This window comes from Lampetra planeri, chromosome 46, assembly GCF_965212315.1.
Source record: "Lampetra planeri chromosome 46, kcLamPlan1.2.h2, whole genome shotgun sequence".
NCBI classification, from domain to species: Eukaryota; Metazoa; Chordata; class Hyperoartia; order Petromyzontiformes; family Petromyzontidae; genus Lampetra; species Lampetra planeri.
In genome coordinates, this window is record NC_136152.1 from 3721764 (window position 1) to 3747534 (window position 25771).

The 25771-nt window shown below is 50.8% G+C and overlaps 2 protein-coding genes across 3 annotated transcripts in view; both read left to right on the forward strand.

The window, feature by feature from the left end:
* Positions 1 to 368: 368 nt before the first annotated feature.
* Positions 369 to 11583, forward strand: LOC144733331 (lysophosphatidic acid receptor 1-A-like). Of its 2 annotated transcripts, XM_078615176.1 has the most exons (3): positions 369 to 984; positions 7251 to 8034; positions 9241 to 11583. In XM_078615176.1, the coding sequence occupies exons 2-3, from the start codon at positions 7299 to 7301 to the stop codon at positions 9567 to 9569; spliced, it is 1065 nt and encodes a 354-aa protein (XP_078471302.1). In that variant the 5' UTR covers positions 369 to 984; positions 7251 to 7298; the 3' UTR covers positions 9570 to 11583. The 2 variants fall into 2 exon arrangements, with proteins under 2 accessions (XP_078471302.1, XP_078471303.1); XM_078615177.1 differs by lacking the exon at positions 369 to 984 and having other exon boundaries at positions 2461 to 8034.
* A 7080-nt stretch (positions 11584 to 18663) lies between these two features.
* Positions 18664 to 25771, forward strand: part of LOC144733405 (sushi, von Willebrand factor type A, EGF and pentraxin domain-containing protein 1-like) — a 50255-nt gene continuing 43147 nt past the window's right edge. Inside the window, exons 1-2 of the mRNA XM_078615316.1 lie at positions 18664 to 19826; positions 21459 to 21717. Of these exons, the coding sequence (XP_078471442.1) occupies positions 19323 to 19826; positions 21459 to 21717 (763 nt within the window). The 5' untranslated portion in view covers positions 18664 to 19322. The remainder of the gene's footprint in view (positions 19827 to 21458; positions 21718 to 25771) is intronic.

Below are 25771 nucleotides of genomic sequence, written 5' to 3' on the forward strand. Positions count from 1 at the left end.
ACATCAGCAAGAACGACACCAGCGTCGCGTGTGCATATCCCAGATTAGGCGGTGGAGGATGTGCTCGCAACCACCACCACTCCCCATCATCGTCATCTTGTGGTGGAGAGGGGTGGCTCCTCCACGTGTCCCGCGATGATTGACGGGATGAGCGCGGCCCAGCACGCGCGCGTCTATTCCGGCCAGCGCGGAGCAGGCGAGGGGGGTGCTGGGTCCGGGGACGTGGCGATTGGCTCCCCCCCCCCACTCACTCCTCACTCACACAGAGGCAGCAGCAGCAGCAGCAAAGTTTCAAAGCGGGAGAAATATACAAAAAAAAGTGATTATTTCATTTCCTCTCCCATTCGCTGCCCTGCCCCCTACCCCCGCCACAGATGTTTATCCTGCCCGCTGACGAGCGCGACTCGTTGTTCAGATCGCCGTGGTGGCGAAGGTAGTCGAGGCGTGGACGCTGATGCTGATAGCGCGGGGGGGGGGGAGGGGAATTTCCATCGCCCCCCAGCCCACACCTTTCACGCAGCAGCACCCCCACACCGCAGAGAAAGAGAATGGACGTGAGGAATTAGTGATTCAAGTCGTACAACAACAAACCCAGTATACAGATCCTCCGTCTCTCTCTCTCTGAGTTGAACCGCCCACTCGCTCACTTCACTCACCCAGTCCCATCGCCATCCCCCGCCTCCCTCCCCCACTGCTCCTCCACATTCCTCGTCGCAGTTTCCGAGCCGTCGCTCCGTCTGCCGTGCTCCTGCCACAGACGCTGGGCCCGTGGCGTCAAACAAAACACTCTGCTGCTGCTGCTCTGGTCGGGGCGAGGTGGATTGCAGGTGATGGTGGACAACTGCGGCAGGAGGACGAGGTGGACGAGCTGGAGGAGTAACAACAACTTCTGCTGCTGCTGCTGCTGCTTTTGCTGTTGAGTGGTGGACGCGCGCGAGTGGCTCCACTCTGCGCCTGCCTCTCCAGCCACAGCGAGTCGCCTGTGTGAGTGTGCGTGGTTGAACATTGCTGTGCATGTACGAGCGTGTACGTCTGCCTGGTCGTGCGTGTTTGTGTACATGGTTGTGTGTGTGTGTGGTTGTCGCTGTGAGTGTGGATGACCGTGTGCGTGTGTACATGGTTGGGTGTTTGTGTCTTCTTTGTGTGTGCTGGGCTCACTGTGATAACCAAGTCTTCTTGTATGATGTCCGCTTGTGCTGGGGTTAGTTCGCTTGTGCTGGGGTTAGTTCGCTTGTGCTGGGTTTAGTTCGATTGTTGCTGGGTTTAGTTCAATTGTGCTGGGTTTAGTTCGCTTGTGCTGGGTTTAGTTCGCTTGTGCTGGGTTTAGTTCGCTTGTGCTGGGTTTAGTTCGCTTGTTGCTGGGTTTAGTTCGCTTGTGCTGGGTTTAGTTCGCTTGTTGCTGGGTTTAGTTCGCTTGTTCTGGGTTTAGTTCGCTTGTGCTGGGTTTAGTTCGCTTGTTGCTGGGTTTAGTTCGCTTGTGCTGGGTTTAGTTCGCTTGTGCTGGGTTTAGTTCGCTTGTGCTGGGTTTAGTTCGCTTGTGCTGGGTTTAGTTCGCTTGTGCTGGGTTTAATTCGCTTGTTGCTGGGTTTAGTTCGCTTGTGCTGGGTTTAGTTCGCTTGTTGCTGGGTTTAGTTCGCTTGTGCTGGGTTTAGTTCGCTTGTGCTGGGTTTAGTTCGCTTGTGCTGGGTTTAGTTCGCTTGTTGCTGGGTTTAGTTCGCTTGTTGCTGGGTTTAATTCGCTTGTTGCTGGGTTTAGTTCGCTTGTTGCTGGGTTTAGTTCGCTTGTTGCTGGGTTTAGTTCGCTTGTTGCTGGGTTTAATTCGCTTGTTGCTGGGTTTAGTTCGCTTGTTGCTGGGTTTAGTTCGCTTGTGCTGGGGTTAGTTCGCTTGTGCTGGGGTTAGTTCGCTTGTGCTGGGTTTAGTTCGATTGTTGCTGGGTTTAGTTCGCTTGTGCTGGGTTTAGTTCGCTTGTGCTGGGTTTAGTTCGCTTGTGCTGGGTTTAGTTCGCTTGTTGCTGGGTTTAGTTCGCTTGTTGCTGGGTTTAGTTCGCTTGTGCTGGGTTTAATTCGCTTGTTGCTGGGTTTAGTTCGCTTGTTGCTGGGTTTAGTTCGCTTGTTGCTGGGTTTAGTTCGCTTGTTGCTGGGTTTAGTTCGCTTGTGCTGGGTTTAGTTCGCTTGTGCTGGGTTTAGTTCGCTTGTGCTGGGTTTAGTTCGCTTGTGCTGGGTTTAGTTCGCTTGTTGCTGGGTTTAGTTCGCTTGTGCTGGGTTTAGTTCGCTTGTGCTGGGTTTAGTTCGCTTGTGCTGGGTTTAGTTCGCTTGTTGCTGGGTTTAGTTCGCTTGTGCTGGGTTTAGTTCGCTTGTGCTGGGTTTAGTTCGCTTGTGCTGGGTTTAGTTCGCTTGTGCTGGGTTTAGTTCGCTTGTGCTGGGTTTAGTTCGCTTGTGCTGGGTTTAGTTCGCTTGTTGCTGGGTTTAGTTCGCTTGTGCTGGGTTTAGTTCGCTTGTGCTGGGTTTAGTTCGCTTGTTGCTGGATTCGTAAGCGTGCCAGTGCCGGGATGTTGCATTGTGTCGGCATCGAATGATCTGTCTTAGCACACCGCCTTGTGCGTGTTTTTTTTTTAATAGCTGTGATTGTACCGAGGTGTGATTGTGTTTGGGGTGTGTATGGAGCTTGTGTTGAGTTAATATGGAATGTTGTGTTTGGCTTTAGTTGAGTATTGTGTCGGTATTGTATCGAGTTTTGTGCATGGTTTGTGTGGGGGGGGGGGGTATTTTGTGCTGTTTTCATACCGTAATTGTGTTGACGAGAGTTTGCCATTGTTTGTAGAAGTAGTTGTGTTTGTACAGGGGTCTTGTGTTGGCTTATCTTGGTGGAGTTGCTGTGCTGGGTTTTTGTCGATTACAGGATTCTGTTAGGTTTGCATTGCGTTTATTATTCTGTAGGGTTTGTACTATACAGTGTTGTGATGGGTTCATGTTGAGTTTAGTATTGTGTAGGGTTTGTATAGAGAGTTGTGATGGGTACATGTTGAGTTTATTATTCTGTAGGGTTTGTATAGAGTGTTGTGATGGGTGCATGTTGAGTTTGTGTTAACTTTATGGACGAGCTGTGTTGCCTTTGTGTAGCATTTGTGCCACGTATGTACGCCTCACGTAGCATTGGGTTCGTGCCATGCGTTTGTCCAGATCCGGCTTTGCGTTTGTTTAATGCCGGGTCCTGTGCTTTGCTACTGCTCTGCACAATAGCTGTGATTTGGTTGGGCTGTATCACATTTTCTTGACCTTATTCGTTTCGTAGGAAAAATTTCGCTGTGTTTGTGTATGACCGAGGTTGCGATTGAGTCCACATTACGACGGCTTTGATCGATGTGTGCTGGCGTTGTATAATATTACACCAATCTTGGTGGGATTGTGTCTTGTTGTGTATTTCCAGCTTTGTGTGGAGTCATAAATTCGTCCACTTTGTACCACAGTTTGTATGTAAATCTTTCACTAGCCCGGAGGCTTTTGCCATCCCATGTCACCCTGAGTGTTGTGGTAATTCATGTTGTTATAACGATATTATTTACCACAATATTGTCTTAAGTGGTAAAAAAAAAGATTCCACACGTGCTTACTACGTACAGTGTCCTTTATTGTCCAGCCCTCGGTCGTTAAAGAGAGAGAGATAAGGAGCGTGCAAAGTTATTAAAAGTTAGGCATCTTACATTCAGCATAATAATGTAGGCCAGGGCTGGGAAACATTTTCCCTACCGGAGGGCAATTTTTCTGGCCACACATTAACAGACGACCTGAAGTGTTTTTGAATGAACGCAAAATAATAATAACGAGCGCTCACCTTTCACCTCTCTGATGCGATGCATGTCGTCTACTTTCCACTCACTAGCACACGCTGGCGATGTGGGGCTCACGCTCCCAAAGTAGACGCGGGGATTAGACACTAGGTGGTGGATGGACACGGTTATCGCTTGTGGGACCACTTTTTAGTCTCACGCCTCGTGTGCCCACGGGCCCATACGCGAAAACGAAGCTTTTCGGCCGTGTCAACAGCCCATTGAAGCAGTGGGGTGGGTTCCTCCACCGCTAGATTTAGGCAAGCGTCGTCCCATGCCGCATACAAACAAATGGAGTGGATTTGCAATATGAGAATAATGTCGTGCTCAGAAGGAGGTGCTGCCCGGTCACCCTCACAGCATTGCCTGCTGCAGGCAGGTTAAACCTGCATGGACCTGTCTGCTCATTGCTACTGTGACTTTTAAATTCACGTGAACCAGCTGACCAGTCCAGCAAGAGCAACTTACACACGTTACGCTTTGCGTGCAAACGTGTTCTTGTACAGCAGCGCCGGCGCAAATATCAGAGAGGAACTCCAAAATTACATGTTTCGTATGGGGCAAATAATAATGATAATTCAAATGTATCATGCGCATTCCATCCGAGAATCCCGATACGCAATGCGTGAAAAGCAGGAAACAAAAAGAGAACCAGGGGCAACCGACGAAACTAAAGAGGGAAGGCCACATTAAAGAGATGGGGTTTCAAAGCGGACTTGAATCTATCTACCGACTCTGATTGCCAGATTTCAAGTGGCAAGGCGTTCCATGACTTGGGTGCCACGCTAACAAATGTCCATAAGAATAACAGCAAGCAACGAATATCCTTTATTTAGGAAAGGGTCACTTGGACATATGGCCAATTCCTTTCACGTGAACGTTCTGCGGAAACGTTAAGATGTTATCCGAGCTTTTATGGGTGAACGGTAAGATGATTTTTATTGCGAAATTTCTGCACAGCTGGAATTCAAAGTTACCAAATGTCCCGGTTCTCTTTTTCAAAATCGAGCGATGTGTCACGGGCTGAGATATTTTGACTTAGGTTCTGTGAAATTGATTTTCCAGATCTGGCAGCACCGGCGTGTAAGCGCCTCCCGGTCATCGCTGCTCACCGATACCGCTCACCCACAAAGCAACAGGGCGGCCAACAATTGGTGTACATCCGAATCTGTTGGGGAGGCAATGTGTGTCGCATCCTGCCCCGTCCGTCCAGCCATCGCCCATGGCCGGTCTAATGGCAAGGTCATCGTGACACTGTGTTGGCAGTCCTTGTCACGATCTCCCTCCTCCTTGTGGGGTGTCATGCATTATTTTGTCTGGCCCTCAGTTTTAACAGAGCTGAGAGAGATAGGGGCGCTTAAAGTTACTAAAGTCGTCATTTAGGACCAGGGGTGGGGGATATTTCCCTCACCGAGCCACAGAAATACCTACCTTTGCTGGGCCAGACATTAACTAAACATACTCTTGCTACCCAATGATAATGCCAAAAGTAACCAGGGCTCACCTTTACCACACTCATGGACTTCTCTGTCTGCTTTCCTCTCTCCCCTCAACTTCGCCACTTAGCCGATTGTGGTTCAAGCCCCGTTGAGTCTGTCCCCAACTCGAACGTGAAGACAACTGAAAGATAAACCATGACATTGTAAGATGTAACGTGGCATTCGTTCTTAAACTACAAGCCGCATTAATAATTACGTGTGCAATATAAGTGTGGTTATGTCAAAGTAGCCTACGACCAAATTACCCACAATGCACCCGGTCTTTTCAGATTTTGTAAAGCTTAGCGGGGTCGAGCCTAGGAAGTGCATTGGATGGGTGCGCATCACCGCCACCACGTGCAGCAGCAAGGTGCCGTGGGCGTTGTGGGCAGCAGCTGGCAGTGCAGAAAACCCCACTGGTGTACTGTACTCCCAACACCGTCACCACAACCCCCACTGACCAGCGTGGTAAAGTATGGTCAAATATCGCTCTCGACCCGACCCGCAAGACGTGCGGAGGCCCTCATCCAGCAGTGGAATGATTGAAACGGACTGTGCATGTACATGCGTGTACAATGCGAGAGTGACTGTGCATGTACATGCGTGTACAATGCGAGAGTGACTATGCATGTACATGCATGTACAATGCGAGAGTGACTATGCATGTACATGCGTGTACAATGCGAGAGTGACTGTGCATGTACATGCGTGTACAATGCGAGAGTGACTATGCATGTACATGCGTGTACAATGCGAGAGTGACTATGCATGTACATGCATGTACAATGCGAGAGTGACTATGCATGTACATGCGTGTACAATGCGAGAGTGACTATGCATGTACATGCGTGTACAATGCGAGAGTGACTATGCATGTACATGCGTGTACAATGCGAGAGTGACTATGCATGTACATGCGTGTACAATGCGAGAGTGACTATGCATGTACATGCGTGTACAATGCGAGAGTGACTGTGCATGTACATGCGTGTACAATGCGAGAGTGACTATGCATGTACATGCGTGTACAATGCGAGAGTGACTATGCATGTACATGCGTGTACGTACATGTATAGGCAGTGTTCCAAGATGCAATCGCCTCTATTCGCGACCCTGAGCTAGTGGTGGGAATTCCACATTCCCATGGGGGTCACTACAAAGGACAATAAGTCACGGGCACCAGTGCAAATAATAGATTGTGCCATTGTATATGACGATGACGACGCTCACAGAAGGAAGGCTATCGAGATGTAATTGTATAACCGCGGCTCTCTGAATGCATTGTCGACGGTGACCCGGTACGATAATGCAGCGAGGGGTAGTGGGTGGCGTGCGGCGCTCCGAACGGGGCAACCTGGGTTCGATCCCCAGACGCATCTGACATCCGTGGCGAGTGGCATGCGGACCAGTCGTGAGCCCCTCGCTGCCGCTGACCCACACTGACCCACACTGACCAGCATGATGAATTACTCAAATTATCAGATGGCCCTTCGAGCGACACGGCATGGGGGCGGGGGGGGGATGCATTCGTCCATCATTGGATCGACACGAGAGCTGTAAATGATTATATAGTCAGCAAAATTATACCATGTACAATGTAATTGTTGTTGTGTAAATCTGTGTAAGATGAGATATGATTTGGTGATGCTGCTGCTGCGTTGGCAGTGGTGCTCGAGCACAGATCACAAAATAATAACTCCACAAGTTCGTCATAAAAACACCGTGGACCTTAAACGGACCGAACATGTAACAGGCGATGTTTCGGGCAACAGTCCTCCTCCATAGCACGATATAGTCACTTCAAAAGTCACGTTGTGACTTGACTACACGGCAAAAAACAATCTTCACTTCGCCTTCTCTTTTTAAATCGGTCCATTTAAAAAGCATTTGGTTCGGGACGAGAGCGGAACGTTTCTCTTACCTTTAAATCATCTTTGCGCTGCAGGTGTGTGTGTGTTTGTGTGGGCGTGAGAAAACGCAACGCAAGAACGAGATGGAGGGCAGGTGCCACCACAACGAGACGATCACCTTCTTCTACAACAACAGCGGAAAGCCGCTGTACGACGAGTGGACCGTCAGCAGCACCGTGGTCATGGTGCTCGGCTTCGCCTTGTGCCTTTTCATCATGCTGGCCAACGGCCTCGTCATGTCCGCCGTGTACATCAACAAGAAGTTCCACCACCCCATCTACTATCTCATGGCCAACCTGGCCGCGGCGGATTTCTTTGCGGGAGCGGCGTACGTCTACCTGATGTTCAACACGGGGCCCAACACTCGCAAGCTGTCGCTGCAGACCTGGATGCTGCGCCAGGGACTCATCGACACCAGCCTGACGGCCTCCGTCGCCAACCTCCTGGCCATCGCCATCGAGCGCCACATCACGGTGTTCCGGATGCAGCTGCACACGCGGATGAGCGAGCGGCGCGTCGTAGTCGTCATCGCGATCATCTGGCTCGCGTCCATCATCACCGGCGCCATTCCCAGCATGGGATGGAACTGCATCTGCAACATCGGCACGTGCTCCACCATGGCGCCCCTGTACAGTGCCAGCTATGTCATCTTCTGGGCCGGCTCCAATCTCTCCACGTTCCTGATCATGGTGGGGCTCTACGGCCACATCTTCGTGCACGTGTGGAGGAACACGATACCCGTGTCGCGTAACTCCTCCAGGTCCACCCAGAGGCGAGAGGCCACCATGAGCTTGCTCATAACGGTCACCATCATGCTGGGTGAGTGCTGTGGGTCTGTCTGGACGGCGGGTGCTCGCATTCGACAACACGATTCACATTCGTCTTCGAACGTGTATGTGTGTGTACGGCCCCTTGTGTCGATCCGCTGCATGTGTAGGGAGTTATTTGGCAGTGTGGGTTGGTGTAGGTGGGGAACGTAGACGTGGGAGCATAGAAAGTGTAGTACAACAATGGAGATCATTGCACTGGCCGCCATGTAGCTTCCGCGGCAGGCTACATCAATCTGACGTGCACGACAGTCGCCTAACCAAGTACTGTCTCTCGGCTCAACACTCTGCTCAGCTTCTGATGGGATTGGGTATTCTCTGGGTGATTTTGATTGTGGGCAACATTAATGGATGATGTCGCATGCTCAAAAGCTCCGAGGGAAACGGTGGCTGAGTGGTTAGCGTAATGGCGCTATGAACCCGGCGACTGCTGTTCGATTTCGAACCACGGCTAACGTTGGTGGCGAGTCATTATCAGCACCGGTGCTGCATCTCCCCAGTCGTTTCACCAGACTGCACTGACTCGCTTGGTGAAGTACGCTTGGACAGCTACTCTGGCCTACACAGCATGGGGCCGGCGTTTATCCCACAAGAGGATTAACAAAGGCCCGTGAATTATCATTCGTACGACGACTATTCTAGCACAGCGGTTGAAACAACGGGCCAAGTTTGTTTTTTTATCTCCCAACCCACCACCGCCTCTGTCCACCCGGCAGTACGTAGGGGTCTAGCCACGGTTTGTCGATCGGCAGGTCTGGGTGTGGCGAGGTGAAGTGTGGGTACTCGTCTGGTCAACAGGTGAAATAAATTGCCTCTCAAAGGCCTAAATTTCGATTTAAAGCTTTCGTGACTGCAGGGATTCATCTTCTTGGTTCTTTCGGTAAAGTCACGTAGAAGGAAAATAATAAAATAATAAAAATAAAACATAATAAAATAATATTATATTATGATTATATTACTTAATTATGTTTTATTTTTATTATTTTCCTTCTACGTGACTTTACCGAAAGAACCAAGAAGATCTCAAAGGCCTCTCCACCGTTCCCCTCTAGTGGAGGCCCTCCTTGCAGCAGTTGCGGAGCAAGCCATTGCAAGGTTGCGCCTTTACCTACAACGGGTTTCAGGGAACAACGCTAGTCTTGTGTTCCGCGCATTGCTGCCAAAATTGCTGATTCGTGTCTCGTGCCGTCTCTCTCAGGAGCCTTCATCGTGTGCTGGACGCCGGGCCTGGTGATTCTGCTGCTGGATTCGTTCTGCTCGGACTGCAATGTCCTGGCCTTCGAGAAGTACTTCTTGCTCATAGCGGAGCTCAACTCCGCCATGAACCCCATCATATACTCGTTTCGGGACAAAGAGATGGTCGCCACTTTCAAGCGCATCCTGTGCTGCCGGAAGGCAAACGCCGTCATCACCAACGGCTCCGACAACTTCGACAAATCAACGTCCACGCCGAATCACAACCTGGTCACGCCGATCAGTCACGTGACCACCACGAGTGCGATGAAGATAAATCAGTTTGTCGTCTAATATATAATTGGGCTCACGAAGCAAGTTTTTACTTGGAAGCCTGTTGTTGTTTCAAATATATATTTTTTACACAAGTCATGTTTAACTTCGTATGTGTTTCTTGAATACTACAGTGCTTTACTGGAGGATGCATTGTATCTCGTTGGTTCTCTTCCTGTTAAAATGACGGCTGCCCCCCCCCCCCGCACACACGAACTAGAGTATAGACTTGGCCACCCTCGTAAGCGTCCGTGTTAAAGTGGCTGTGTGTGTCCTTCAGGAACATTGTAAAATAAATATTTCGTATTTTGAAAGCTTCGCTCAATATTCCTATATTTATTTCACTTTATTTTGGGGGCCATTAAACGCTTGTTCAGAATTTTGTATCGAGCACATTTTGCGTTTCGTTTTCTTTCGAGCAAGGGCATAGTCTGTGCGAGCTTGTACACCATCCACACATTGTTTTCTCCGCGTGAAAATGCTGCCTTCGTTTTGAGAGAAAAGTCGGTGCCGCCGCTGTAAATGGGCCCGTTGTTTCGTGATTATTATTTTTGTAATTATTGTGACAGTTGCTTTTGGAAAGCTGGTGGTTTACTATTATTTTTTTTTATATAAACAAGATGCTGGACCAACGGGCAGGGTTGATTGGAAACGACTGCTCGTTTTTGCGTGTTTTTTTTTGTCTCACTTCACATTGGCAGTATTCACAAAGGCTCGGTGTATTTTGCTAAGCGCGAGCATTGTGTAACCTTCGCACGGCAATATTGAACTCTTTCGCACTGTACAAATGTTGGAGATGCGGGTTTCGTCGAAAAGAGAGTTACAGCACCGCTGTTTCCCCCGTTGATTAATTAAAACTCACTTTGATTCTTTCATGACGGCCACATTTACACAGTGCAGTGATTGTACTGAAATGTGGGTGCAGTCGCGCCAGTCATATCTATGTATCCAAAGAGCACAGATTCTACTGGCTGCGGAGGAAGGAAGGCCACAACCACAGTACAATGTTATCGAGAGCAAGTCGTAGTAGTAGGCCGCACTGTGAATTGTTTGTGCTGTTGAGAGCTGGGCTGCTGTACGCTGTGGTATCGCAACAATGTAATAAGTGCACTGATTACGAGACACCGTGATCAAAACTTTGTGGTTGGGCAATAGCAAAGGAGGGAACGGCACTCCCACCGTTACCTTGCGGGAAGTTTTCGCTGTGTTGAAGTCTCAGCAAATATATATTTTGTAGTATTATTATCATTTTGGTTGCTAGTTAATTAAGTTAAAGTGTTTCTGTGCGGTATGAGCGCCAACTGTGTTTAAACTCCCACTCTAAACGACTGAGCTGCAAAAAAGTCTTCAAGAATTCTTTTTTTGCAGAGCGACGTTTCTCTTTGCGATAAGATATCATGAAACCTGGGTACAATGTATGTGTGTGTGAACCCTTGTGTAGATAATGCATACTCAAATACAAACCTAGTTGCATTTGGTACGCTTTGTACCAAGCAGTGTTTATATATCCATACGAGATTTTTTGGGTTAGATCACTTAAATATAAATGTGTCGTTAAACCCGCCACCACCCGACACAACCAATTAGTAAGGTTTGTCACGTATAAAAAACGTGCAAATTCGTTACTAGTACAGCACACCGGTGTGTTTGAGGGTAAATCCACAACATTTACAATTTGAGTACGACGTTTCACCAGTAATTACAGGCAGCATCATCAGGCGACAGACAGATTTGGCTCCCCAACACACCGATGTGCTGTACTCGAAACGAATTGCCACGTTTTGTTCACGTGACAAACCTTACTAATTGGCTGTGTCGGGTGGTGGCGGGTATGAAAACACATTTATAGATTTACGTGATCTCACCCCAAAGAAACCTCTTCTAATATGGATAAAATTGGTCGCGAAAGCCTCCAACTACTACTACCACGTGTTCAAGTGTTTATACATTTCGTATATTTTGATGGTGAAGTTTTTTTTGACGTCTGTTGCAGTCGTGCAAAACCGAACATTAAAACATTAACAACGGATGTGAATACCGAGTTTGTGGATTCTGACAGTCTCCCGTGAATTGCACCCCTGGTCATGCACCTTTGTCAGTGTACAGATGTGCAGATAATTACCAAAATATTGACCGATGAAGTGTTATTAACATTTATCTTGGTGAATCATAACTAAGAGGGGATGAAAGTAATACAATATGACGATCGACCATGACGAAACCCACCGATGATCAAATGATGTTGACTTCGATGAGATTAAGCCTGATTAAAGATAATAAGATCATTGAGTAACAGAGAGTGCAGTGCAGAGAAATACCAAACATGATAATTGGTAAAATAGTGTAGCTATTTAAAATAGATTTACTCTGCTTGGCTGCCCTGATCATATTTGGGAGGTGGGGGGTGGAGTTATAACGCCCACTTCACCGACATTTAAGTAACCGAGTGCCACAAAGTTTTAGTGCTTGAATCGACGACACTCAGAGAATCACTACAGAGAGAATCCACAGAGTGTAAGACTTGTGGACTAATAGAGTAAGTCTTACAGAGTAATAGAGTGAATCTTGCAGAGTAAGTAATAGAGTAATACTCACTCTTACAGACTTGTGGACTAATCGAGTCAGTGATAATTGCTTTTTTTTACCCTTTTATCTGGCAACAAAACTGACACCTTTTTTTTACAAAGAGTCATGTTTGCATAGACCACAATACCTGCCGTCATAATGCAAAAAAAAACACAACTCTGATAATGTATGCACTGTCCTTGAAGTTGATTGGTCCACACCCGAGACAGCTTTCCTAAGTCTCACATGGTGTTGGACCAGATAAGACTTGTGGACTAATAGAGTAAGAAAGCCTTACTCTGTAAGAGTCCCCTCATGAGTATTACAGAGTAAGACTCATGAGTGGACTAATACTCCACTCATAATCTCGCACCACCGCACTGACAGTGGTGCAAAAGCACAACACGGAGTCCAACGTGTCCGTCAATACCACCGTGGCTTTTAAAAGTTAAACAATATAACAGGCTACGTTTCTGGAAATGGCATTCTTGATATATGTGCTATGAAATTATTTTAAGATGTTTTACAATTGTTTTGTATCTACCAGGTAAGGCCCACTGAGCTGTATAGCTCTTTTTTCAGAAGTGACCTGGCCACAAATGATAGCACAACGAAGTGGCTCATCACGTGGAAATGTATTGCAGCCAAATACTCTAAACGCGTGATGTTGATTCTAAATGTGGGCGGAAAAACCAGAGGAGAAAAATCCACACGACCACAGGGAGAACATGCAAACTCCAAATACACAGCGGGCATTAGGGTCGTGACAGGGATCAAACCCACGACCTCCTGTGTAACCAGGCGAGGTAGTTAACATCTCGCCACCGCGGTCCATTGCCTGATATGTCACCTGTTGTATAACATTCCACCGGTTGTTATTGACCGGACGAAGACTTATGACCAAAATAAAAATGAAGGTGAAAAAAACACCGCACCGACAACGCCCTTCGTTGTGAACACTGCACCGGTGTGTGCGCCGGTTGTTCCGCTGCAGGCGAAGGACCCAACAGGCGTTCGCGTGTTTGCATTCCTGTGCAGTCTCCCTTGAAGCTCGAGAGCTTGCTCAGGGGAGCCATGCCAGAGGAGAAAGGGAGCAGCGACGAAGGTCGCTTTGATCGTCATGGAATCCGTGCATCCTGCCCTGAGACTCGAGCTCGGACGATGTGCTGTGTTCCTGTTGCCGTGAGCGTCACCCCTCGGGGACCTGTTGTTGCTGTTGTTGTTGCTGTTGTTTGAGGGCACAGAAGCATCGTTTACGAGCGTTCAAAGAGGCCGATCAACAATGCCAGTCCACGCACTCACCTGGAGGTCCTCTCGTGCCAACATCCCACCGACAGATCTCCTTCCACGTGGGGAACACAGAGGCGACGTGACCCAGCCCAATGATGCCTCACCTGCCGGCAGAGGCCTGCGATGGGACTCTGTCCAGATCGTTCTCGCATCTCTTCGGCTCACTGCCACATGCCACCGACATTCTTTTCGGTTGGAATCTCCTCGAATGATCAGTACACAGAAGTACAAAATAGTGTTCGGAGGTTTGGGGAGATTCTGCTGCTGCATTATTTATTGTGTGCACAAGGGGATGGTTTTGACTCCAGAGCACACAGCTTTGCGGAGGCCTGTCCAGCATCACAAAGTGCTTAACGATTGTTAACGGAGGACCTGTGACCCTGAAAACAAGAAGCATGACCCAAAGGCCTGTTCTCCTGACGCAGTCTGTTCTATAACGCGGTGGTTCCGTTCCTGAAGAACACTAAGTTATGGAAAAATCGCGTTCTTATAAATAAAATGTAATACAGGTGTAGTACCGTTGAGGACGCGTGGACACCCGAGTAGAGGCACACGTATTTATTTCACAACAGTCACTGGGGACATACAGTACTGGAGGGGGAATCGGCCCCCTCACCCGGATAGCTGGGAACACACGGCTAGCTACCCCTAGCCTGCCTCCTAATCCTCCAAATACTGGGCTAGGGGAGGCTGTCTGGCCCGACACTGGTCAGTCGGGCTACGGTACCCGGAGTCCCAGAGTCCTGGCTCTGGTTCACGGGACCACGCCGCTGGCTCGGTCCTGCGCGGCCCTGACAAGGGCGGCGTCCCAGGGGAGTCCAGGGCTCTAGCTAGACGATCTTCGGTCTTCAAGAGTTTACTTAAACATTCTGCCCTGAGCTCTCCGGCTCATCCCCTTATATCCCGAACCCCCCCGCTGGGGTCAGCCCCCCCCCCCCCGGCTGCCCTGTGCGGACGTCGTTGCGAGCACCCTCCCGTGTGCTCACGAAGCCCCGCCCACTGTGCTAGTTTCCCGTTTGATCCCATACATACAGCTCCTCCGTAACACCCCTACACAGGGTACAGAACAGTCCACGCTAACACGGCGAGACGTGTAGACAGGCCGAACAAAGACCGAGGCACGTGGGTAGCATCTAGAAGCATCCAGCATCATCCCACTGCCTCGAGCGATGATGCTACGCCAAAGCAGCCGTGCGACCGCTTATTCCAACTCGCGCGGCGTAGTTCCGTTTACTTAACCGCGTTACATCCAATATGCAACCGCGTTATAAAAAACGTGTCCCCTAATACATTCGTCGCGTTATATCCGATTCGCGTGATGAAACCACGCGGCATTAAAGGAGAACAGACCGATACTGTCATTGAACATGATCAGATCGTGGAAGCGGAAATGAGTGGCCTGTTGAATGTCCTGCCACTGGCTCTCGGGTGCCCTGGTGGCGAGATGTTATCTGCCTCGCCTGGTATACAGGAGGTCTATGGGTTCGATCCTGACCACGACCATGGCTGTATATTTGGAGCTTGCATGCAGTGCCGGATTATCCTAGTAGCACAAGTAGCTACATAAGCTACGGGCCCCGCACTTTCAAGGGCCCCGCGCTAAATGCTTTCAAGATATCAATTCCGGTTCAGTGATTCTGCACTTGCTCTATTACTATAGTACTATACCGTCTTAAACTTTTATGAACGACTGGGTGTTTAAGGTTAGTGATTTGTCGTATTATCTGGCTGTATAGCAAATGAAAAATACAATTACTTTACAATGCAAGTTACAAATTTGTGTTGTAGTATGTGTGTTTTTTTAAATTTAGGGCCCCTTTATAACAACATGCTACAGGCCCCGCACTAGCTGAATCCGGCACTGTTTGCATGTCTCTCTCACTCCCCGTGATTGTGTGGATTTTTATCCGGGTCCTCGGTTTTTTTTTAAACTACGCATTAAGAGCGAACATCCACGCCTTCAGAATATCTGCCCGCTATAAATGTCCACATCACGCCGACCCCACTCTGTCGAGCTGTCATTCGTGATGCGTAGCTCAGTGCGCCTTACTTGGTAAGATAAAAAAACACTGTAGTTTATAGCAGTCAAGAGCAAGTTCCAAAGCCCGAATTCGCGCTACGGGGCGTTCCGCGCGTTTCCCCTCGCCGTGCGTGCCAAGGCGCTTATTAAATTACTGCCCCTCGTGTGCCAGCACCTCCCTAGGGACTCAGATGACGGAGATTCACCCCCTCGCTTTAATTCTCCAACTCCCGCGGAACGCCTGCCGCCCCCACGCCTACCCCCCAAATCCACGGTGGCTACCAGATGTTGACTACCTCTCCTGGTATACAGGAGGTCCGTGGGTTCGATCCCGACTCTGATGCCCGGTGTGTATATGGAGTGTGCGTGTCTCTCTCGCTGTTTTTCCCACGTGTCTCGCGTGGATTTTTCTCCGGCCCCACATCAAGTCGAATCAACATCACGCGTTTCGAGTATTTGGCTGCTATGAATGTCCACGTCGTGATGATAAAAAAGCCACTTCGGTGAGCTATCACTTGTGATAACCAGGTGGCCTGTGAAAAACAGAGGCACAAAGCCAGCTGAGTGGCCTTACCTGGTAAAATCAAACAATGTTTGTGAAGGCACGACTCTGCGACGGACATCTCGCCGAGATCTCCAGCGTGCAGCAACGTCAAGGAGACGGCGAGTTTGTGTTTGCGTGTGTCTATTTGTGTGTTTGTTTGTGTTTGTTTACATGAGAAGCATGCGCGTCGGTCACGCCTCGACTCCTGGGTGGTCAACCCTCATTCGGCTTTGGGTGTGTGGCGACCGATGACGAACTTCCTCCCGTTGACAACCTCTCAAGGCGTGCTGTGGTTGCTGCTGTTGTTGTTGTCGTCGTCGTTGCCCAATCACGCTCAGCTCTTTTCACACAACCACATTCGTTCAACCGCGGACTTCCAAACCGCTCTCTCGTTGTCGCTGCTAATTAGCGGACAGGCATCGTCCGGTGGCTGAGCTGCTGCCTGCGACACCGCGGGAAGACGGCCTGAGAAGTTGCGTGGAGGTGCCACGTGGAGCTGACGGCGTCGTGGAAACTGTTCGGGAGGAGAAGCGGACCGGGCTAGAAAGGCGTCGCGACGACAAATGATGACGACCGGTGGTGAGCAAGACTGGCGAGGCAGTGGCAGCCGAGGAACAGAACGCGTCGGAGAGAGAGAGAACAGTCGCCAATGAGATGGAGTCGATGTTTATCACAGGATTTGGGAGAGATTGCGGTCACGGCTTAGGGGGGGGGGGGGGGGGCGAGTGGGGCCCCTCATCCAGCAGTGGACTAATCATGGCTGCCGATGCTAACGATGCCCTCCTTAATGGGCACCCTGCACATTGTCATCACCAAAAGGCCAAGTTGGGTGACGCACACACGCGCGCCTCCTGCACCACATCTTGCGTGCATATTTTCGCGTGCATATCCTGAGCAGAAAGACAAAGATCCCCAGCAGAGCCTGTAACAGACTGTAGGGGCAAGTGCTGTTAGCGAGCAGCGCTTACGAAGGCCGGCACGGCGCACGAGGGGGTCGGTGGCCAGTAATCACACCCGGCCGCCTTTGTCTCTCTAGTGGCGATGTTTCCTACACACCGCACCAGGTACTCTTTTGAGGCCGAGTCAACCTAGGGGGGGGCCCAGGATCGGTTCATATATTCGTCACGGGTGTTGGCCGTCAGCCTACGCACACAAAAAAACGTTAGGTTTTTTTGTTTGTCCACCCCGCAGTTTAAAATGTGACATTTAAATCCCAGCGTCATGTTTTGACGTACAAACAAAAAAAAACCCGAGGCAGCGAGCGAAATTTGTGATGTTTTTTTTCCTTCCTCATCGCCCTCGGCACGTGGCTTGCATTCCGCCCGCGAGAAAGAAAAAAAAACCCAATAGCACGGCTCCTAATTGTTTCAATGTGGTGGCCCCCACGGAACGCGTCTCATCCGAGACTCAACACTGAGGGCCCTTTTGTTGTGTGCGGGCTCGTGTGCATCGCGACACGCAGACGGTGGGGATCGCTTCGGCACGAGACAAAATCACCGCTCGGTAAGCGGGCGGCGTTGGAGGACTTCTCGTGACGAAACGAATGACAACACCTCGACCCTTCGCCGTCATCTGATGATAAACTAAAGACCACTCACGACTATTTTCTTCACGCAATACATCAGTCGCAAGGCACTGCTCAAAAGCGCGTATAATCATTATATTTAGCCACCAGCAGTGGGTCTCGGAGCAAGCAAACTGTGGGCCGGTTTTGACATGCAGTGTCTCATCAGCAGTCAGGCTTGCTTGAATCAATGCTGGTGATCCGCGCGGTGTGTTATCGCCTCTTTCTGTAAGACAAGGGGGACCCGAATGTTAACGCAAAACTATCTAACACTGTACATCACACAAACGAATTATTCGGCTGTGCCTGTGGAGAACGCTCACAACATCGATGACGCAACCTTCCCGTATTCGTCACGCAACTTCGTACGGCCATAACTTGTCTTGGTTTTTCTTCTTGGTTCTTTCGGTAAAGTCACGTAGAATGGAAATAATAAAATAATAAAAATATAACATAATAAAATAATTCTCACGACGTTTCGGCCACAACGCAAGCAGCCTTCCTCAGGTGAAGAACAGGTCTGTCGAATGACACACCCTAGGCTTAGAGCGACTATTTAAGCTGGCATGGAGGGGCGAAGAGCGCCTTGACAAAAAAGAAATTGTCTTGTTTTCCTCTGACACGACCTCTCCGCTGGCACCGACTTCTGGGGAGTGCATCTGACCGAGAACAAACCGGCACGCGCCCTCATTTAGAGCACGAGAAGTTGTCTCAAAAAGTCGTCGCGCCTGCGATTCACGGGAAGGGTTTTCTTTTGAGGCGAGGGGAGGAGGATAAATAAAGGACATTGTCATTCGGATATCAGTCCGGTGTGATCGCAGGTGCCGTCACAAAAGAAGCAAGCCCCATGCTTTTGGGTCACATTGCAACGGCGCTGGATGAGGCCTTCCCCACGTGGTCATCGTGAACATACTTCACCACGCTGGCCAGAGGGGTCTCTGGTCGAGCGTAAGAACGCACGTGGGCTGCACGCGCACCTCGCAATTCGCGCGTGCGCGTGCCACTGGCGCTGTCGTGAAAGTATGAAGCTGCCTGCGTGTGCCGTTTAGAACTTGGGTATATTTTAATTAACATTTTTTTGTTGCCGCACCAGGCTCTTCACCGACATTTAAACCGGTTTTTTTTTCTCCCAGAACAGCGCGGTGGAATTCTGCGTGCCGTAACATGGTTCGTATTAACGTATGACGCTCAACACGTGTGCCACTTCTTTTCCGCCCCCGCATCGCCGTGAAACATGCTCGAGTCTTCGGTGGCCGTTCTTTAACGAGATGCCGTTTTACGTGTTTAAATTCGGAACTTTGAACAGGCGGTGTGTGTTGGAATTAGCTAATGTTTACACATCTTTGTCCACTGCTTGCCTAAGCATATGGAATGGATTATAGGAGTTGGCTCAGTGTGAGGAATTCGAGAAGAGAAATCGCACTCGAATTGTGTTTTCCATAAAGGCGCGGTACCAAAAGCTGCAAGCTGGAGTATTTTTTTGTATTTCCATGTGTGTGTGTATATATTGAAAAAATATCAAAGACTTCTCACCATCAGATGCTTTGCAAGAAGCATAGCACTGTGAAAGGAACCAGTGTTTCTGGAAGGCTCTCTCTCTCTCCCTGGGTTCATTCAGTCAGGTAGAGTAAACAAAAGTGCTCCCGGGGGAGAAATATCCCTCCTCCAGCTCAATGCCTCTTCACGAGTCAAACGCTGAGTCTGGGACAGAGCAGCACGGCTCTGTGGGCTCTCCCGCGGACCGCAACGCGATATAATGCGGACGCGACCGTGCGCGCGCAGTGGCTGAAGATGTGGAGCGTCCTACCGTTGATGCTCGCGCTCACGCTCACCACGGCCGAGCTGACCGGCTGGGACAGCCTCCTGCGGCAAGCCAAGCTGCGGCGGCGGCAGGCGGCGGCGGAGCCCGCGACCGCCGCCTCGCCCGGCGATGCGCCCTCCGGGGACGAGCGCGCGGATCGACTCGCCGAGAGGTTCGCCGCGAACGTCCGGCGGCTGCGGGACGCCGGGCGCGGCCTGGAGCTCGTCTTCCTGCTGGACGAGTCGTCCGGCGTGCGCGCCGCGGACCTCGCCGGCGAGCTGCGGCGCGTCCAGAAGCTGCTGGCGGATGTCCCCGCGGCGACCTCCGCCGCCCGAGTGGCCGTGGTGACCTTCTCGTCCAGGGTCGACGCTGCGCCGCTCGTGGATCTCGTCTCGCCTGCGCGCTGCCAGCGGCACGAGTGCCCCCGGGCGCACGCCGAGGTCCCTGGCGGCGGCGGCGGCACGCGCACCGAGGGTGCTCTCTTGCAGGCGGCGGTAAGGCAGCAGGCGTCAGGCGCGTCAAGCGCGTCGAGCGCAGACCTAACGCGAGACACGTGCGTCGCTTCGCGGTACGCGGGACGTGTTTTCCCGCGGTGTTGTTGTGATGGTCTCTTGGAGGACCGGCGTGGTGTTGACATGGTTGGGCTCTTTTTTCGGATTAACAGCGAACACCAAAGTAAAACAACATTTGGATTGCGACCTCCCCCACCACTAATGTTATGTTTTGTATTCGACCCATTTCGTGACCACGTATTGACGAGCACCGCTTTGTGGCGGTGCTGTGGGGTGACTGGCCCCTTTTACTCACTTGGGAGTCGACAACTTTGGATCGCTATTTGGCTTCTTAATCTGTGCAAATGGAAGATGCAATTTTGTGCTGTGGGGTGACTGGCCCTGCCATAAGAGTATGGAATTTTGACCTCTGTTTCCAAACTGTAAATTGAAACATATTGATGACTCTCAACTCCATATCGATTGCTCTAAATGGAAGGCCTCCGAGCCTGATAATTTGCAAAGCCTTTGACTAACGATGCTTTATTATTATTATTATTATCGTCTGCTCATCTTGCCGAGCCAGGCAACAGTTGCCTCTTCAGCAGCGTGAAGAGAGGGCCTTGAGACCACCGTCTCGGGCGCCGGGCCAGGTTGCACCAGTTGGAGTGTGCCGCACGGGCTGTCAATGACCGCGTCCACAGGGTGGGCCGTGGTCCACGTCTCCCCCATGTGTAGAGGGAGGTTGCCTGCAGATACGCTCTAGTAAGGGACCGGTTGAAACTAGAAAACATGAGGATTTTATTTATTTTACCCGGTAAGGCCCACTGAGCTATATGGCGCTTTTTCAGAAGCGACCTGGCCACAAATGATAGCTCAACGAATTGACTTATCATGTATAAATGTATAGCAGCCAAATACTCTTAGCAAATGTTTCTAAATGTGGAGGGAAAAATCGGTGGACCCGGGAAAAAATTCACGGGACCACGGGGAGAGAGACACGCAAACTCCGAATATACAGGCATCAGGGTCAAGATCGAACCCACTACCTCCTATATACCAGGTAAGGTAGTTAACATCTCGCCACCGTGAGCAGAACCCAAGACAGAGGCTTGGCAGATCGAAAGCCAGGAGAGACGAACGGTGTGGTCGGCGATCAGGAAGTGGTTCTGAACGCATTCGGTGAGACCGTTCCTCGCGCCAACCTTGGCGTCACACCGACAGGTCCCAGCGTGGCCGGCACTTTCAGTCCACGCGCGATGATGTCTCGATGACAAGCGGGCCTCGAACAGGGCCAGGTGAAGCGGGAGACCCGCCGTATCCGCACAAATCTTTTCGACCATCGTGGCCACTGCCTCCTCGCTACGAATGCGAGGGAGGAGCGACGTTTCCCCCGTGCCACGGCAGCCGAGGCAGCGGCGTGAGTCGAAGCATCGTCCCTCTGACGGTGCCGGTGGCCGCACGTACGTTGAACGTCTTTCGCACCGCGTGCGTAGCCAGTGGGGGTCCCGAGGTCCTCATACATCGGCGGCCTCTTACAAAAGTGGCCGCACGATCGAGGCGCCCTCCGCCCGCTTCCACCCGCGTTGTCTGCCGGCCGCCCCGCAGCTCTCCGCCACGGGTGTCGCCCCGCAGGAAATCCTGCGGCACTCGGGCGAGAACTCGACGGCGGCCGTCTTCTTGGTGAGCGACGGGCACTGGGCGGGCGGCGGAGACCCGCGGGGCGCGGCGGCGGCGCTGCGCGCACGCGGGGCCGAGGTCTTCACCGTCGGCGTCAGGAGCGGGAACGTCCGCGGGCTCGGCGAGATGGCCTCGGCACCCGCCAGCGAACACTGCTACCTCTTGGACGACTTCGAGGAGTTCGAGGCGCTGGCTTACAGAGCCCTGCACAACGGTGAGATGCCGCGGGGACGATGGAATGAATGGGCGTGGATTTAGCTTGCTTTTTGTTGTTGTTGTTGTTTTAAATTATGAATCTTGAACGAAGAGAGCGTGCGCACGAAGGAGTTGTGCGGCGAACGGAACAACTTCGAGAGGTCGACCGCGGATGGAGGAGATGGAGCAGCGAAGCCACTTCGTGTGCAGGGTGCTCGGTGGATCGTCGCGTCGCAGGATCGTGAGCGGGTGGTGCCGGGCTTTTGGAGGCCGTCATCCAGCAGTGGATGGACTGTATGATGATGAAATGTATGGTGTTCATGAATGTACGGTGTGCCTTAACAAAGACGGTCATGGCGCGCCTTCAGGTGCGCTTCTGCTTCTGCGGCCGTCTGGAACGCTCTTCCGATATTCGGACGTCACTGGAGCTATGCACTTTTAAATCTGGACTGAAAACTCATTTGTTTAGAACAGCTTTTAATGTTTCGTTGGTCGTCCTTCCTCCGCACCTCCGATTAGCCCGGTTGGCTCGGTATGGTGCGTCAGTAGAACTCTTCTTAGGTTTTTTCGGTAAAGTCACGTGACTTTACCGAAAAAACCTAAGAAGATGATTCCTTGCAGTCACGAAAGCTTCAAATCTAGAATCAGTAGAACTCACTCGCACAGGGTACGAAGAAGGTCCGACCGTACGAGTCTCATCGCTCTGCATCCTCGCGGATCTGCCACGGTGTTGGCAAATGACACCGAGAGGGTCCAAGGTGTTCCCCATCTGCTCAGCCGTGATTCTTTATAATGTTTCTGCTTTGTTGTGAAGATCACTCAAAGATTTTGTAGAAACAAAACAAACACAAGTACAGTGTATCTGTAATAATGGCTTCCTTTCAACTTCACACGGTCAAACGGCTGCCTAATCGCATTGCTGCACGAGTGGATGAGCGGATACTGGAGTGGTGGAACAGCGGTTAGGGCACTGCCCGATAAATACGGCGACCTGAGTTCGATTCCCAGCCACGGCTAGCATCAGTGGCGAGCGATATCTGAACAGGCCAGTGGCCTCCGTCAGACCATATCGTGTACCAACCCACACCCACCATTGTGAGGCATCGTCCAAAACCCCCCAATGCCATGAGGACTTTAACCATCACTGGATGAGACAAAGGGCTGTAAATAAATTATTAATACCATTCTTACATCTTGTGAAAGTTGTGGCAACAGTTGCAACACGCTGCACAGCTACGGGGGAAGCAGCGGCCCCGTGGGTTGGGCACGTGTGCTATGAACCGGGCAAGCCGCGTTTGCTTTCATCCCACGGCGAACATCTGTCGGGGAGTGACGTCTGAAGCCGGCGTAGGTCATCCGCCACTGCTTCATCAAAGCCACACCGACCAGCGTGGTGAAGTATGGTCAAACAAGCCCCCACGCCAACAAACAACGACGGTCACCGCATGGCGCAGCGCTTTCAGATGCGCTTCTGCGGCCGTCTGGAACGCTCTTGCTTCCGGTATTAGGAAGCCACTGGGGCTGTGCACTTTTAAATCATCAAGATTGAAAACTCATTTCTTTAGAAATGCTTTTTGCGTTTCGTTTGTTGTCCTTCCCCCTGCACTTCCGATTAGTGCGGTTGACTACATGAAGTGCAAAAGAAGCTCAACATACAACATACATACATACAACATACATACAACTACATACATACAGCATACATGCATGCAAAGATCCCCCGTGTAGCCTGTAACAGGCTGTTGGGGCAAGTGCCGTTAACGAGCATCAATGAAGGCCGGCAAGGCACACGAGGGGGTGGGTGGCCAGCACCACACGCGGTCACCTTTGTTTCCCCAGTGACGACGTTCACACATCGCACCAAGCACTCATTTGAGGTTCAACATACATCCATACAACATGCATGTCCAACCGTGCTCGGGGAGGGCTTCCTGAGGTGACTGGCACTGTTGCCAGTGCAGCTCCCAGAATGCCCTCGCTAATAAGACAATCGGAGTCGTTCGAGTCTTTGCAGCCCTGACTTGAGAACTCACCTCCGTAGCAAGCTGGACACTATCACCGAATTCTGGCAGTGTAGCCTGCAAGTTCTCTTCACTTGCCGGCTTTCCATACACCTTACAACTGTCAATTATGATGATAAGTGTGCATTATCAAGACATCGATGATCGGTGCGGGTTGGTTAAACGAGCAAATAGTGGTGGTAGCGGATCTCTGTTGATGCCTCTGATCCAACGGTGGAAATTCCGCATCTCCGTGGCAGAGGCCAGTCTGTCTGTCCGTCACACAGCCGTCGTTGATTTGACTGGGTGGGCCCCGTGGCAAAGTTCCGGCCTGGCAATGGGAAAGTTGGAAATTCAAATCCCAATTGGGGGGTGGAGCGAGGGGGGGGTATCACAGTGCATCTTTCTGTGGGTCAATGTAATGAGGACAACGTTGTGGGATGTCGGCGGTTGTTCATGAAAGCGTTGGTGTTGAGAACAAGATTTTGTTGGAGCTTTCATGATGTTTGTTATCAAGGCAGATTTATTTTCCTCTCCCAAGTTGCGTTTCTATTTGGAGGTTGCTGTGTTTTAAGTTAACGTGGCAAATATTTGACTTTTGGGGATAGGTCCCGCTGCTTCTTCACCCATGCTTTTTCAGGAGTGTTTATCTGGGATATTGACTTTGGAGGGAGAGCTCAATGCTTTGCCGTTATAGCAGCGTGAAAAACTATAATTCTATCTTTACAAAAATACGTCTCCCGTGGTCGGAAAAAGTGAAATTAGCAGCAAGGGATACAGAGACGAACAAGCATTTTAAACGCTAACCAAACCGAAATGACACATCTTCACTGGTCGGATGCAATCGCGTTCATTGCTCATGATATTAACAAGAACATCTTCCACCGGCCTGTTGCACACATTCTTTGCAGAATCTTTGTACAAACAGTGGCTGTGAGTGGCTGGCGGCCCCTGCGTGAGTGACTGATGCTCATACTAAAGCACGTTCCCCCATGGACTCAAGAAAACTAAACATATTTTTTTCCCTCCTTCTTCTCGTTCTGGCGGGCAGTTGAGGTCATTGAGGTTTGAGGAGTAAGAAAAAGGGACTGCAGAGATCTCTCTGCCTGTTAACAATTTTTTTTCAATGACGCGGACCTCGCGCACGGATCGGTAGCACGCGGGCGCTGGCCGAGCAACTGAATCGTGAAGCCGAAGGTCGCTCGCCGGGGGAAACGAAGCGCCCTGCTTGGGATCGCCGTCCAAGGACAGAAAGGGGAACGCGTAACATCGGAGAGACGACGAACGCAGCGTAGGGACGTCGTTTCGACGGCGAGAAAATAAAGAAAGCAGCCTTTCGTCTCGACACGCCGTCGCTGGCGGCGTCTGAGATGAACCACGGGGTGTCCACCGCAGCGATGGAGCGAAGAGACGAGATTGCGTGCGGGACATTTTGTCGCGTGTACGTTGAACGTCTTTCGCACCGTACGTAGCCAACCATGCTGATTGTTCGAGATTACATACAGAATCGCCAGATGTCCAAATAGCGCTCCCCAGCGAGACGGACTCTGCTGTCACGGGACCGCGAGGCATTGCGATGACAATCCAAGCACCCGGTGTTGCCGAACATTCCAATTCAGGATCCTCCTGACGGAGTCTTCACACTCCGCGATGCTTCCCCGGGTGAAGTTCGCACAACGCTTCGCTGGAGATTACGCCCAGCTCCAATCTCCAGCGAGAAGCCGTGAGCAAATCTTGCCAAAAATTTCGCTTGCGTTTTAACATTCCTCCGGTGTTGCTGAAAACCCCAAATCAATTGCCACATTTGCCCACGTGACAAATTGATTCGAACGGCTCTGCCGGGTGGTGGACGGTTATACTTGAATGCAATTTACATCACGCCTACAACAGAAACGAATTATGAATACTTGCATTGGTTGTAAAAGCCTCCTGTGAGAGAGAGAGAGAGAGGTAAACAATTGGATTGGGGACATTATTACAGCTGATCATCGATTATCCGGCTGCTTCCGACATTATCCGGCTGTGGTCCCGGGCCGATCCGGCGAACCCGGCAACACCGCCCCGGCCATCGGC

Coding starts and splice junctions, on each gene's coding strand:
- LOC144733331 (XM_078615176.1), top strand. CDS start 7,299: ATGGAGGGCAGGTGCCACCACAACGAGACGATCACCTTCTTCTACAAC. Junction 8,035..9,240: donor AACGGTCACCATCATGCTGG/GTGAGTGCTGTG, acceptor CGTCTCTCTCAG/GAGCCTTCATCGTGTGCTGG.